Source organism: Pogona vitticeps, chromosome 4 (genome assembly GCF_051106095.1).
Source record: "Pogona vitticeps strain Pit_001003342236 chromosome 4, PviZW2.1, whole genome shotgun sequence".
In the NCBI taxonomy this organism is placed as follows: Eukaryota; Metazoa; Chordata; class Lepidosauria; order Squamata; family Agamidae; genus Pogona; species Pogona vitticeps.
Window position 1 is genome coordinate 39714054 of NC_135786.1, and position 15578 is coordinate 39729631.

General features: G+C 41.6%; 1 protein-coding gene across 1 annotated transcript in view; it reads left to right on the plus strand.

Moving 5' to 3' along the window:
- Positions 1–15578, plus strand: part of TSPAN2 (tetraspanin 2) — an 81116-nt gene that overhangs the window by 47454 nt on the left and 18084 nt on the right. The window contains exon 3 of the mRNA XM_020780527.3: positions 13710–13807. Within this exon, the coding sequence (XP_020636186.1) occupies positions 13710–13807 (98 nt within the window). The remainder of the gene's footprint in view (positions 1–13709; positions 13808–15578) is intronic.

Below are 15578 nucleotides of genomic sequence, written 5' to 3' on the forward strand. Positions count from 1 at the left end.
TTTAATGCTTCAAATATACAAAATTCCAAACCCCTTACATGGTGACTGTCTCAAAAAAAGCAGGCTATATTAATGTTTGTCTTGAGGTATCAAACATAGGATGAAGGGATATTATTTTGCCCATTCTCCTTGGAATTAGGTCTGGGAAGGGGAAACAGGAATGCCCTCAGGGACATGCCAGATTTCCAGAAGTAGTTGGTTCAGGGAGAGATGTGACTCAGGGTCAAAATAGGCAAGATGGGAAGCTCTGGAATTAGGGGTGGAACTCATTAAGGTGGTCAAGGAGGTATGATTATCCTCTGACACCCTACATAGGTTTGCAAATTAGCTTGTGTTTGTTTAGTGAGGACTCAATTTCCATGTTAATTTTGCAAGGAAGTACCTTTGAAGATGCACCCCTGAGAGTATAATGTACATTGTTGGTTCCTAATTATGAAATTTCCATCTTGTCTGTTTTGGCCTCCTTCAGGACAGTGCCTTTAAAGAAATGTTACCACTTAAAATGCAAGAAATGTAGTGATGATGATGAGAACGAGGCCAGTGCCTTGATTGTTTCTGATTTACAGCCAGAGTGGAGCATGCCTGGAAACAATTCTTCCTTAATGGGAATGGCTGCACTGTCAGATTAGTTTGCAGATATATTGCTTGCTGCAGATCCTGTTGTTTAATTGATAAAGTTGTGAGCTTTCTTATCTCCTGACTCCTGTCTTCATTCAGCAGGATGTCTTGGCCTTCAGCTTCCTTATATTGCTGTCTGCTCTCTCAGTCTCAGTAAGCTATGATGCCTTTGAGGTATGGTGCCGGTCTGTGGCCACTCCACAGAGCCCTAATTGCCAGGCAGTTTGCTCTTGCTTCACTGGCTCTTAGCATTTCACTTGTATGACTCACTGAGATGAACTGTCATATTTAAGCAAAGCTTCCTTTTAAAGGCATGTTAAGAGGAAGTAGCTCTCATCTACGGTTCAGAATTCATTCCCTCCTGGAAGAGTCTGTGCTATCTACCCTGAGGGGGGCTGCCCCAGATAAGTGTTTTAAAAAGCTACCTCCTTGCATTCCTCTTTAAGAGGGATTGACCCTGCCTTGCAAAGATCCAGCAGAGAGTGGTACAGTGCCCCCACCACTTGCTGACTTCAGCTGGAAAATATGGATGAAAGAGATTTAAAAACTCTCACTGACACACACATCCACCCAACATTACTCAAACAAGATAAGGTCATTTCAGTTCAGAACTGTTTTCATAATTCATAGTGTCTTTAAACCAAAGATAGCCAACTTCTGCATTCACAGGGACACATTATTCTCTAGAGAGCAGTCATGGGGCAAGACCATACAAATTGAACCCCTTGTCAAACAGAGTATTTAACGACCTGGTAGTTATCCAAAAGATAGAACATGACTTATGGATTTTACTGTACTTCTTTGCCAGGATAACAAACCATTCCTTTAGGGAATGGAGGCTCTAGTGTTCAGCAAGAAAACAGATAATGTACTGTAGTTCTTGTGACAGGCTTTAAAGACTGGCTACGATTGGTCCAAATTACTAGGCCAATAGTTGTTGTGGGTTTTTCGGGCTTCTTGGCTGTGTTCTGAAAGTGGTTCTTCCTAACGTTTCGCCAGTCTCTGTGGCCAGCATCTTCAGAGGACAGCAAACTGTGCTCTGGGTAGGCTTGAGAGTGGGTGGAGTATTTATGGCTGTGAGAAGGCTAGTTTGTGAGGTAAGCTATTGTCCTAATCAGGAGATGGTTGATTAATGTGTTTTGTTGTGGATGTATTGTTTTGATGAAGAGGGGAGATTATCTGTCCCTGTGGTTGATGGGTGTCATTAGCTGGTCTTTTGTGTGCAGTAATCCCCTGACCTTGTGGCTGGGTGGAGTTCGTTGACCTTTTGCACTCTGTGTTTTTGAGAGCTGGGAGCCAGGTTTTGTTGAGTTTCAGACATTCCTCCTTCCGGTTGAAGTTTTGTTTATGCTTGTGGATTTCAATGGCTTCCCTGTGCAGTCTGACGTAATGATTGCTGGTGTTGTCCAGTATTTCAGTATTTTGAAACAGAATTTCATGTCCAGTTTGTTTTATGGCATGTTCAGCTACTGCAGATTTTTCTGGTTGTTTTAATCTACTAGGCCAATATTCTGGGACTGCTACTACTGTTTCTCTAATGTACACAGTCAAGTTTGTCTAATGCAAAATAAGATTTCTGAACTCTTCTTTCAGAAATATCTGGGCAGCTGACCTCAGGCCTGTCAAGTGTTCTCATCAAGACTTTGTTCTGATCCACAGCAACTTGCTGTCCAGAGTGTTATGGCATTAGGTACACAACTAGACTCCTAGACCCGCTTGAAGAGCCAAAAGTGTGATTAATAAGACAGCGATTTGTTCTTGCAAGCAATTCTGATCATGTGCATCCACCATGAATTTTTCCATTTATTGTGTTCAGAGGAATTGCATAGTTTTCATTCATCATTGATTCAGTTTGCACATAATACTGAACCATAAAATCCTAGCTTAATAAACAAGCATACATGTAGCATGTAAGCAGGTTTACAGCTTCCTTCATGTGAATAAGATGGATTTAGTACCTACCAGGGATGGTGACTCAACTTGAATTTTTTTTCAATGACTCGGACACCATTCACATCTTGGAAACCCATCCATCATCTCTCTTTTTTGGGGGGGGTAGCTTATTTTTAATAGGGACTCAGACTTGGGACTTGGGATTCAAGACTTGGTATCAAAGACTCGGACTCAGACTTAGGACTCATACCCAAAAACTTGTCGACATCCCTGGTACCTACACCAAGACTGAGGAATATGTGGTGTTACAGGTATTTTTGGGCTGCAATTCTCATAATCCCCAGTTACTATATTCAGTGGTTTGTGGTGCAGCAACTTCTAGAGGGCTGCACATTCCCCAACCTTGTCTCAAACATAACTTTCCAGGCAATGTGAGCTGGAAACCATGACTAAGTGCTTGCAGATAAACTAGGGTTTGTAAATCTGAACCTTAGACTAAAACAGGAGCAAATTGTGAGCCAGGATAGGGGCATCTCCCCAAAATTTGGGCGTGGAAGGTGCCTTTCTTCCTTGTCACAAACCATCCTTGATCTAAAACCCTAGGGCCTTCATAAAGGCCGGTGATACAGTGGTACATTTTGAAGTGCATCATGAAAATTTCCATAGCCATGAGAGCCCATCATTGCATCCCAAGAATGTATACATTTATCTTTTTCTTTCTTTGCTGTTTATTCAAAGAGAAGTCTTTGAAAACTTATTCATAACAGTCTTTGAAAACTCATCATAAAACATAGACACCTAAACTAAACAAACCATTAATAAAAGACACAGCTAAATCTACAACATATATTGCACCCTGAAATAGTCTGTTTCACATGCTCCGCGTTCATTGTTTTTGTGTATCAGTTAGTAGCTGCAAGCTCTTCTCCATGGCAATCAGTCATTTGCCATGATGTCCCAACAGTCCAATTTGTTGTGTATTATTATTGCCTGAAGACAAACTAAGATTGCCAAGTAAGATATATATAAACTTTATTGTTTCAGGCCATAGATCTTTACAATGTACTGACTACTGTAGCATATAAAATCCAGTTAAAACAGGTAATTACCTGAAAACCATTAAAACCCAGTCTAAGAATATTGTCATAAACGTATAATATCAGTCCACTGTATTCAGCGTTTATGTGGCATTATGATCCTTGACAAATCGAAGCCTCAGCTTCTTAGCTGCTAGTGCAAATTGTGCTACAGCATATGTAATGTGCAACTGTGTATCAGCAAGCAATCCTACTACTGTTTCAGTGGTGGTACAGTTAAAATACCTCTGAATGATGGGTGACAGAAATCTTTCTCTAGGACTTTTATAGAGAGAACAGAACAGTAGATAATGAGTTAGTTCCTCAATTCGGTTACAGCCAAAAACACATTTTCGTTCCTCAGCTGGGATTCCTTTATATCTCCCTTCAAGGTATGCTGAGGCCATCTGTCCAAATCTAAATTCTGTAAAAGCTCTGCAAATCTGGAGAAAAGTCAATGACTCAAAATATTTTGGTTTTGCATGATTCACCTGAAGTTGGGGATACCAGGCAGAAAAACGGGACCCAACAATAGCCGCCCTATTCTGACCAGCATCAAGATCAAAGATTCAGTTCCTAAGGTCACGAGAGCTTAAACTAAGGAACTTTTTCATCAGAAGGCTGTGGACCTTTAATTTTTGATGACATTGTTGTGCCCATCCACCAGACGTTAGTTGTTCTAACCAGTAGCACTTTGTCAGGGAGGAGTCCTCCAAACTGTTCAGTCTATGCCAATATCTAAAATAAGCCAGATCGATTCTAGCGGCAATAGAAGGTAGGCTTAACTCAGCTCTGAGGTGAGCCAAGGGAGTTCCTGGGAGGAGCCCCAGTATCAGCCTCATGAATTTGCTCTGCAGGATTTCTAATTTGGCCTTGGCTGCCTCTCCCCATAGTTCTGTCCCGTAGACCAGTGGTCCCCAACCTTGGAACATCATGAGATGTTCTTGGACTACAACTCCCAGAAGCCTTTACCATCACCTCTGCTGGCTGGGATTTCTGGGAATTGAAGTCCAAGAACATCTGGAGGCCCAAGGTTGGGAACCACTGCCGTAGAGCACTTGTGGTAGAATTTTGACAACAAACACATTGAGAACAGGATTTACCCACTGGTCTCCTCTGCCATAGAAAAATCTTTTTAATTGCCCCATTGATCTGGTGCTCAATAAGATGGTAACATTTAAATGCTGTCTCCAGGAGAGTTTCTCACAAAAGCCCCATAAAGTTAAATGAGTGTACCTGCTCAATAGCATACACATCCAGTGACCAGTTATGCTTAGGGACTCTCTTCCCACAGACCATAATCTTTGTTTTGGTATAGTTGATTGTTAGCCGTTCCTCTTTACAGAGCTGACCAAATTTGGACAGCATTCTTTTAAGACCAATTTTATTCAAAGATAGCAAAACCAAGTCATCAGCATAAAGCAGTATTGAGATCTTACAACCAATGGTTGGAAGGAAGAATGTAGGGGAAGCCATTTGAGGGATAAGGCTGTTTATATAAAAGTTGAAGAAGAAAGGTGCTAAAATGCAACCTTGTTTCATCCCTCGGCTAATGCAAACCTGTTGTGATAGAGCTCCCTGTAAGCAAAGATTGTGAAGTAAGGAAGTATGCTGAAAACCATGATTTGCCCTTTTGAAGGTAACAACAAACTATGAGTTTGATTTAACACAAAGGAAGATAAGAAGTAAATATTTGCACAAGAAGGGGAGAAGGAGCAGGACCATGTAAATATGAAGGATGTGCTTACTCATTCTCACAGAAACACGGAAATATGAAAAATGCCACACAGCAGCTGCACCCAAAAATGGCATATAATGAGGAATAAATTTGTTGAATTCTTAATTACCAGCAATTCTGGAAACTGTCCTAAAAAACAGCAATAATGTTTCCCATCTCTGGGCATATCACAGGGTTGTACAAGAAGTTATGTCTGGGCTTAGAGTGTAAAACATTTGCTTGCCTTACTGATCCAGCTTTTGAGATACCTAAAAGATCATATGTGCTTAACTCCAGGTGGCAGAAAGGAAAGCTAACATCATGAAAGAACTAGCAGAGTAGGACTTATTTTTGCATAACTGTGGTATCCGCTCAGGTCATGAGTATTAATGTGATATCTGCATAGACCAGTGGAAGTGCTGGAGGGATGGAGTCACAAGATATAAGAGACTCAGCAGGAGGAGGGGGAGGGGGAGTTGAGGGAGACTGAGAGTATGGAGAATTTTGGGAGTTTGGGTAGGAGAGTGGTGGTTGAGAGTGGATGAAGGAGGATGTTTGTTAAGGCTTAACAACATTGCTTGAACTATCATCTGTAACAATAAACAATTTTTATTTGGTTCTTTTAAAAATGACACATTGCCTGGACCTCTATTATTAATATTAAACAACGTTGATGTAATCAACTAGTGGCAGCGTAAGCTCTTAGTCTGGTGAAACAAGCAGGGGCCACGTGGGATTGTCACAGTGACCTACACAGGATTGTAGTTCATAGCCAGAGATGGGAGCTTGGTTTTCTTTAACTGCAACTCCCAGAATTCTCACTGATTGTGTAACTGAGCTATTCTAAGGGCTGCAGTTAAAACTAAATCGTATCTTTGTAATAACAAGAAACCATGATGTTACATCTGAATGCAAGAGTATGTTTGGAGGTGGTCAGCAGAGGGCAAGAACAAACACCTACTCTTACTTTGTTGTTATGTGCCATCAAGTTGCTCTCAACGTCTGGCAACCCTAACAAGAATGTTCAAGGTATGTGAAATGTTCAAGGAGCAACTAACCATTAGCCACGAACATACTGCTTTCTTTCCATAGCCAAGCAAAAATTTAAACCCAGGTTGCCCAAGTCTTAGTCTGACACTCTATACCACACTGGCTCTCAGCTCTCTTGCTGCTGCTGTTTTAATCATTGTAGAAATGAGAATATATTATTTACAGATTGTATGCATTATCAACAGGGTTGCCCTCCTAATTCCGGAGTTGTACAGGGAAAGAAAAGGCGTCCAAAGTCTAGACTCATCTTTATGATATGCCAAACTACCATTGAAAGGAAGAAAATAGGTAACTGGCCTATTGTGATGGGAATGATTTGAATATGGAAAACTTTTAGAAACTTTATTTTCTAAAGTTTATTTTTGTACATTTCTAGGTTGTAATATATGCTTTAGTGGTTCTATGGCTGGGAGGGAAATTCACCTCTCCCTGAAATTTTTGAAAGCAGCTTTCACTGAGGACAGATAGGCCAGTGATGCAGATTCTGTGTGAGTCAAGTACATCTGTATCTATATCTATATCCTTTTATCATTTTTTTTTTTTTGGCTCGCTCTATCTGTCACTTTGAGGGGATAGGAAAACCTGCGAATTGCATCAACGACTAAGTAATCCTTTAATGGCGTCTCCTCCCAGGGCAGTCTAATGGGTTTATTCTGCCCTCTTGTGGAGCAGTTTAACTTTGTATGTCAACACTCCAAACGTCAGCTTTTTCTGTTGTGGACTTCAGCTTGTGGCTGTATGTCTTATTTCCATCCAGTATGCTTAACAGCAGGGCCATTGGAACCTTGGTTAAAACAAATGCTGTGACATTTAGTTTCAGGAGGCAATAACACTATAATTGGGCTTTCAATGGGATGGTTGGGTACATATTTTTGCTCCAGTGGCTTAACAGAAAATCCTGTTTTTAGGCAAGTGGCATAACTAAGAGCAGCTTCTTGGTGGTAAGTGACAATTCCTCACTGGGGGACACACCAGTCCAGTGGGGTTGGGGCACACCTGGCAATCTAACAATAAACTCATTATTAGCACTAAGAAACTGATGCGAGTTTCTGTATTTGCCTTCTGTAAATTCTGTTTTATTACCTGGAGAAGTTGTGTGGTTCTGGAAAACTTCAGGGTGGCTACTGAACTTGCTGAAATATTTAACACCATCTGAAATATCACTGACTCTGTAGTAAGAGTTTGCATGATGAAGAAATTTTCAAATAAATGAAGTAACTGATGGTTTGCCAACCACTGTTTTTCTCTCAGGGCCATATATTGAATTCTTGTAGTGTTACAGTTTTGTTATTGTTCTGTTCTTTAGAAAACCTTTAGTATCTGTGCTCTTTGCAAGTGGGAGCTAGTGAGTCAGTCAATGTAATTGTGTCACAATATGGATTATAATTCCTTATTCTGAGTGGTTTGTTTTATACCTCCTGGGTTATGCTCTGTCTTTCCTTATTCATTTAGCAAATGTGACTCAACTACACATTCTCCAGGAGTAGCTTTGTTTCCTTCTTTTGTATTTGACATGCTGAAGTAGGAGGGCAGGTACTGTATGTTTGGATAGACATTCTGGTGAGGTGTTTTTTCTAGGCGGACCTTTGTTTTCCCTGACCGCATGGTCTGAGGGGGGTGGAGTTTCAGCTTTAAATGAGGGTGAGCAGAAACATGTGCCGTATTTTTACCTTAATTTGGTAAATAGGAAAGCCAATTAGCATTGCATACACCTGGGGGTAGGAAATTTTAAGGGATGGATCATACTTCCGCACTATTAGAGAGCATGCCGGGTAGGTGGGGCTCGTCAGCCTTGGAAGGCAGCCCATCTAGGAGAAGGAAAACTCAAATTTCAATCCTCCACTGCCTTGTGGCTATATCCACTGATGGAAAAGGCTTCAGGAGTTAATCTTGAGGCAAAATCTGCAGAAAGGCAGGAGCCGATCTGGCCTTTCTCTCCCACCGGGAAGCTTCTCCACTGCTGAAAGCACCATCGGGCGCAGCACTTTGGGAGAAGCCTCGTGGTGGGGGAGAAAGACCGGATCGGCTCCTGCCTTTCTTCCCCGCCACCCGGCTTCTCCCAAAGGGCTAGCCCGATGGTGGTTTCAGCAGTGGAGAAGCTGCATGGTGTGGGAGAAAAGGCTGGAACGGATTAATGGGTTTTCAATGCATTCCTGTGGGGAATGCATTTCCAACCTACATACTTTTCGACCTATGGGTGACTGCAATAACTAGTGTGGCATCTCTCCTCTCAGCATTGTAGGGAAGCTGTTTGCCTGTGTTGTGCTGAAGAGGCTCCAGGTGCTTGCAGACAGAGTTTATCCAGTATCACAGTGTGGATTTCGAGCTAATAGATCCACCACTGGCATGGTATTCTCGATCAGACAGTTGCAGGAGAAATGTAGGGAACAACAAGAGCCACTCTTTGTGGCCTTCATAGATCTCACAAAGCCCTTTGATTTGGTTAGCAGGGATGGCCTTTTTAAAATGCTTCCCGAGATTGAATGTTCACCTCCTTAACATCATCAGGTCGTTTCATGAGGGAATGAAGGGCACTGTAGTTTTTGTTTGTTTGTTTGTTTGTTTGTTTGTTTGTTTGTTTGTTTGTTTGTTTATTTATTTATTTATTTATTTATTTATTTATTTATTTATTTATTTATTTATTTATTTATTTATTTATTATATCCCGCTCATCTGGTCTATACAACCACTTTGGCGGCTTCCAATGTAACATATATACAATAAAAGACACAGAAATTTTACATAAGACAATCAATAACATACAGTACTGAAAGCAGATAATAAATAAAGAGAGAATAAAGGAAAATTAAGTATTGACAGAAGGCCTGAATGTACATCCATGTTTTTAGTTGACTTTTAAAGGTACACAAATCTTCGGAGGGAGGTTATTCCAGAGGCAAGGAGCCACTGCCGAGAAGGCCCAATTTCAAGTCTTTTCCTTCCGGGCCTCCCTCAGCGTTTGGCTCCTCAGCCTCACCTCCTGACTCGCACGGGTGATCCGGGTAGATCTTGGTGGGAGGAGGCATTCCGCCAAGTATCAAGGTCCTACACCATTTATGGTCTTATAAGTGAGCATTAAAACTTTGAAGTCAATGCAGAAACGGATGGGCAGCCAGTGCAGCATGGCCAGAGTAGGAGAAATATGCTGTTTTTTGATGGCTCAACATCAGATCCCTTTGACATCCGAAGCGGAGTGAAACAGGGCTGTGTCCTTGCACCGACCCTGTTTGGGATCTTTTTTGCTATTATGCTGGAACTGCAACAGAAGGTTTTTATCTCTGGACTAGATCAGATGGAAAGCTGTTTAATCTCTCTAGATTGAGAATGAAGACTGAAGTCCAACTGAAATGTATGCGGGACTTCCTCTTCGCTGATGATGCAACCATTGTTGCCCACTCTGCAGATGATCTCCAACAACTCATGAATCGTTTTAGCAAGGCCTGCCAAGACTTTGGACTGACAATCAGCCTGAAGAAAACACAAGTCGTGAGCCAGGGCGTGGACTCACCTCCCTCTATTACCATCTCCACGCAAGAATTGGAGGTTGTTCATGACTTTGTGTACCTTGGCTCAACGATCTCTGACACTCTCTCCCTAGATGTTGAGCTGGATAGACACATTGGCAAAGCAGCTACCATGTTCTCTACACTCAAAAAGAGAGTATGGCTCAATAAGAAGCTGGCGACATATACAAGATCCGGGTCTGTAGAGCCTGTGTCCTGAGCATACTCCTGTACTGCAGTGAACCCTGGACACTTTGTGCACAGCAGGAGAGAAAGCTGAACACGTTCCATATGCGTTGTCTCCGACACATGTTTGGTATCACCTGGGAGGAGTTCCAAATAGAGTAGTCCTAAAATGAGCTGGAATTTTTAGGATGTATACATTACTGAAATAGCAACGTCTACGTTGGCTTGGGCATGTCATGAGAATGGCTGATGGTTGGATTCCAAAAGATCTCCTGTATGGAGAAATTGCCCCAGAGGGAGACCACAGCTGCCATACAAGGATATCTGCAAGCGGGATTTGAAGACCTTAGGACTGGACCTCAACAGATGGGAAATTTTGACATCTGAGCATTCAGCCTGGAGGCAGGCGGTGCATCACGGCCTCTCCCAATTTGAACTGACACTTGTACAGCAGGCTGAGGCAAAGAGGCAGTCCCGGAAGCAGCAAAATCAGGTGGACAGGGGACAGATTGTATTTGTCTTCAGTGTGGAAGAGATTGTCACTCTCGAATTGGCCTCCTCACCCACACTAGATGCTGTTCCAAGTCCTCCATACAGTGGGGTCTTGACTTGAGAACTTAATCCGTATTGGGAGGTGGTTCTCAAGTCAAAAAGTTCTCAAGTCAAATCTGCATTTCCCATAGGAATGCATTGAAAACCATTTGATCCGTATCCGCTCTTTTCCGTCCATAGAAACTAATGGGAAGCTGCCATTCTGCCTTCGACCACTAGAGGGGAATATTTTGTTTCTTTTTTTCTTAGGTCAAGAAAGGTTCAGGGAAGGCAGGGAAAATACAGTCCAGGCAGTACAGTACCAGGCAGTCTGAAGACTGTCTCCCAATCCACTCTCTAAACACTGGGAGGAGTGAGGAAGCAGACAGGCACCCTTTTCACTGGCCAACAGTTAACTGAAAGTTCACATTTTGCACTTTCCCTGCCTCCCACGTGGTTTTTTTTCAGTTCTTAACTCAAATCTAAGTACTTAAGTCAAGTCAATATTTTCCTATGAGAGTGGTTCTTAAGTCAAAATGTTCTTAACTCAAGCCATTCTTAAGTCAAGACCCCACTGTACAGAGCACGTTATCATAGTCTCTCGAGACTGAAGGATGCCTAATCAACTTGCCATGCTCATTATTTCTCATTATCAAATCTGCTCAAGAAATAGTTGCTACTCAAGAAAGGGTTGTTTTTTGTTCATGTTAGGGTTTTTTAATTAGCTGCGGCATAGGTAATGTTAATGTATCTCTGCTCGAATTTCCAATTTGTATCAAAATATTCACCACAGCATTGTGGTCTGCTACTTCCCAGGCAGTTTCCATCACCTTAAAATTTGGCATGTAAAACTCTTTGGGGTAATGAGATTGAATTTTCTGAGCAAGAAGATCCTTGACATCACCTGGTATTTCCAGATTTCCACTTCTACTTACCAAAGGCCTTGCAAAAAATTGCCAGTAAGACAACAGCATTAAAAAAAGGAATTATCATTAAAAAATAATTAGTTGAAATTGTGCTTCGTCCCCCAAAATAACTACTTGCTATTATATTTGAAAGTTTATAACCCTTTATCTCTCAAAAAGTTACTGAGATAATTACTTATGGCTACTTTTAAAAATTGAGCACTACATTTTGCTGGCTGCTGTTTTCTCGTATCAACACCCACAACAGAGCACAAGATAGCATTTGAAGCATGTGGTGCTACTGCTGGACAATGTAGACAGGCCACATACTCATAACTGTAAAAACAACTTTAAAATTAGAGTCACGTCACAAAGGAATGAAATTATTCCTTATTTAGTCACTATTATGATGGAATGTACTTCTAGCTTTCTTACTGGGGAAGGAACTACAGTGGTGCCTCGCATTACGACGTTAATTCGTTCCAGTGAAATCGTTGTACAATGAAAATGTCGTAATGCGAAAAGAAAAAACCCATTGAAACGCATTAAAACCTGTTTAATGCATTCAAAAGGGCGGTAAACTCACCATCCAGCGAAGATCCTCCATAGGGCGGCCATTTTCGCTGCCTGTGCAGCAAGGAATCCGTCCCAGACAACAGCAGGGGCCATTTTGTTTACCCGGTGGCCATTTTGAAACTGCTGATCAGCTGTTGGAAAATCGTCATTTTGTGAAGAATCGGTTCCCGAAGCAGGGAACAGATCATCGCAAAGCAAAATTCCCCCATAGGAAACATCGTTTTGCGATTGCAAAAACGATCGCAAAAAGTTCATCATAATGCAGTTTCATCGTTAAATGGGGCAATCGTACAGCGAGGCACCACTGTAGTTAGAAATAACCTGTTATTTATAACTCAATACTTCCAAGCACCGAGTGGAATTACTGTACAATAGTGGTTCAGAGGATCAGTGTCAACTGCTGTAGAATTATGGTATGATGCAAGACAATCCATCTTGTACTTCATTTGAGCCATATCTTAGACACGGAGGGTGGGCAATGTCTCCAGAGCTGACTGCCTCTCTCTCTGGTAGTAAATTCCCAGGACTGGAGCCAACATGCTGGTAATGTGAGTGCTTGTTCTCAAGAGGCCTTCATTTGGGTGCATGACAGTATGTGATGGGTCACAGTGTCCTTTTCCAAAGTTTTCCACACCCCACTCCTGCCAATAACAGCCAAAACATCTATGTCATTGTAAAGCTGCAGGATTCCTGCTGCCTGATCCATAGCACTGTAGTCCTTCTTTATATATACAGGACCTGGTTAGATGTTATGCAGTATTTGCAATTGCTGCTACAGTTGTAGAGCAGCTTAACTGTTACCTTCCATAGCTGTTATTTATTGTCAAGTCTTGTCTGTCTGATGCTGGCCCTAATAGCATTGTTAAGGCATCTGAGATGTTCCAGGCACAGTTTGGCAGCTCCCTGCTGTGAATTTCCATAGCTAAGCGAATGCTTGAACCCTGGTCTCCTCAGGGCTAGTTTGATACTCTAACCATGATACCACACTGACTACCTATAGAATCTTCTACAGAATCCTTAAACTTTAGCAAATTTAAACTTTCCTGCATAGTAGATATAAGAAACCAAAGGGAACACCTGAAGAGGGGGAAATGAAATGGAGGATACTGAGAGAAGGCATGGCTGGCTGCAAAACTGAATTGGAACATTCTGCACTGCAAAATTTTGTTGCAGTGAACAGGGAGCTTCACAGTTAACCTGTTCCTACCATCTGTTAAAACATTTGTCTTCTCTTGTTTCACCAAATATTGCCTCTGGCAGCTGCTCCATCTTTTCTGTGGACATTTTAGGAGAGGGAGAGTGCCAGGACTAACTAGTGTGATAACAACACTACAAACAGGATTTAGAATTATTTATAAAGAAGCTGTACCAATGTTACATAATGTTTGAAAAATTACCATTCTACTTAGTTCATTGACAACTGCCTCAAGCTGCTAGAAGTTATGCAAATAAGTGTTCTGAACATGTTTAAAGATTGCAGTTACAAGAGAAAAGTCTTAATTTCTAACAGTCTTTCTTTTGTGAGAACCTGGGTGCCAGTTACTGACTATGTTGTTGGCGTTCCAGGTTGCAAAAGGTGATTGGAGAGGACAGCTGAGAATCATCCCAGCTCATAGATCAGGAATGACTATTCTGGATTCTGTTTCCTCTATAGGACTGTATGTACTGATAGGAGCTGGTGTCCTGATGATGGCAGTGGGATTTTTTGGATGCTGTGGAGCTGCACGGGAATCTCAATGTCTGCTTGGAGCAGTAAGTAAATAATATATAGTTAGTGGGATATAAAGATGTTTGGGGGACATAATATTAGCTTAATAAGCCATCATTTGTTTGTCTGGGACCAAGTGCTAGGCTGCAGCTTCTTCCTTCTCTTTGTACATTAGCTTTAACATTTCAGTTGTGTCTTTTTAAAATTAAACTTCCCCATCATATCCAAACAAGAAACTGTGTTTTAATACTAGTTTACTAATTAGGATCTTAAACCAAGGTTGAAACAAGCTTAGTTCTTGTTGACAAATCCACATAGACCTCGAATTCTTAGTTTTATATATAATGGGCAACTCGTGTTTAGGTGGATCAGGCTGAAGCACAAAAAGAGAAACAGCAGGAGGAGAGGGGGAGTGTTTGAGCCTTGTCCCCTGCATTAATTAATGATGGGATGCTGTGTCCAAACCACACAGTTGCACTTTGCTAAATTTTGGAAGAGGAAGGTTATCACGTGAACTTTTGATGTGCATTCAGTAACTTGGCAATCCCTTTATTGACTCAGATGATTTCTGCAGGAAGATTGACTAAGAGCAAGAAGGATCTTGGAAGATCGCAAGCTGAATATGAGCCAACACTGATGTGGCTACAAAAAAGGCAGATGCTATTTTAGGATGCATTAACAGAAGTGTAGTCTCCAAATCCTGCAAGGAGCTTGTTTCCCTCTATTCGGCAAAGATTAGGCCTCAGCTTGAGTACAATATCCAGTTTTGGACACCGCACTTCAAGAAGGATGCTGACAAATTGGAACAAGTTCAGAGGAGGACAACAAGGATAACTAGGAAGCTGAAACCAAGACCTATGAGGAAAAACTGGAAGAACTGGGCATGTTTAGCCTTAAGAAAAGAGGAGTGAGGGGAGATATGATAGCATTTTTCAAATATTTGAAAGGCTGTCATACAGAGTAGGGACAGGATCTCTTCTCAGTCATCTTAGTGTGCAGGACATTCAACAATGGGCTCAAGTTACAGAAAGCCAGATTTCAGTTGAATATCAGGAAAAACTTCCTAACTGTTAGAGCAGTTCCTAACTGTATGGCAATGGAACCAGTTACCTCGAGAGGTGGTGAGTGCTCCAACACTGGAGGAGTTCAAGAGAAATTTAGACAGCCACCTGGCAGACATCCAGTGATTTGTATCCCTGCATTGATCAGGGAGTTGGACTCAATGGCCTCATAAGACCCTTCCAACTTCATGATTCTATAATTCTATGATTCTAAGTCCTATAGAACCAAGTAAGTCCTACTGTTTGGTGAGCTTCTTCCCAAGTAACTGGGTATAAGATTATAGCATAACTAGCAGGACATTAGGTGATGGGACAAGCCCTACCATGTGGCAAGGTGAGGTAGACCAGAAATGGCAAATTCGCAGCTCCCTTGCTCTAGATGTTTTTCAGTCTCACACCTTTCTAAGGAATTTTCTTCCTTTTTTCTTCCCTCCCTCAGGATTTCCCAGCCATCAAAATGTCCTCAGTTTTTCTTACAAAATCTTGTATGTAAGATAGGGGCAGGAATTGAAGCCATTCCTCACAGGATTCCTTATAAATGTCTCTTTTCGGTTTCAAGCTCTTACACTGACTAAGGGAACTACATAGCAGTAAAAAAGTGAAGTGATGCGAAGTCATACTTGGGAAGTCAGTTTTCCACATGTAAATTCACTTTAGCAGATCACATAGGAGTCAACTGAGAGAGTTAAGGAAATTGCTCCACTGCAGCTGTCCATATTTGCAGGAGGCATGTTGACAGCAGAACTATGTGAAC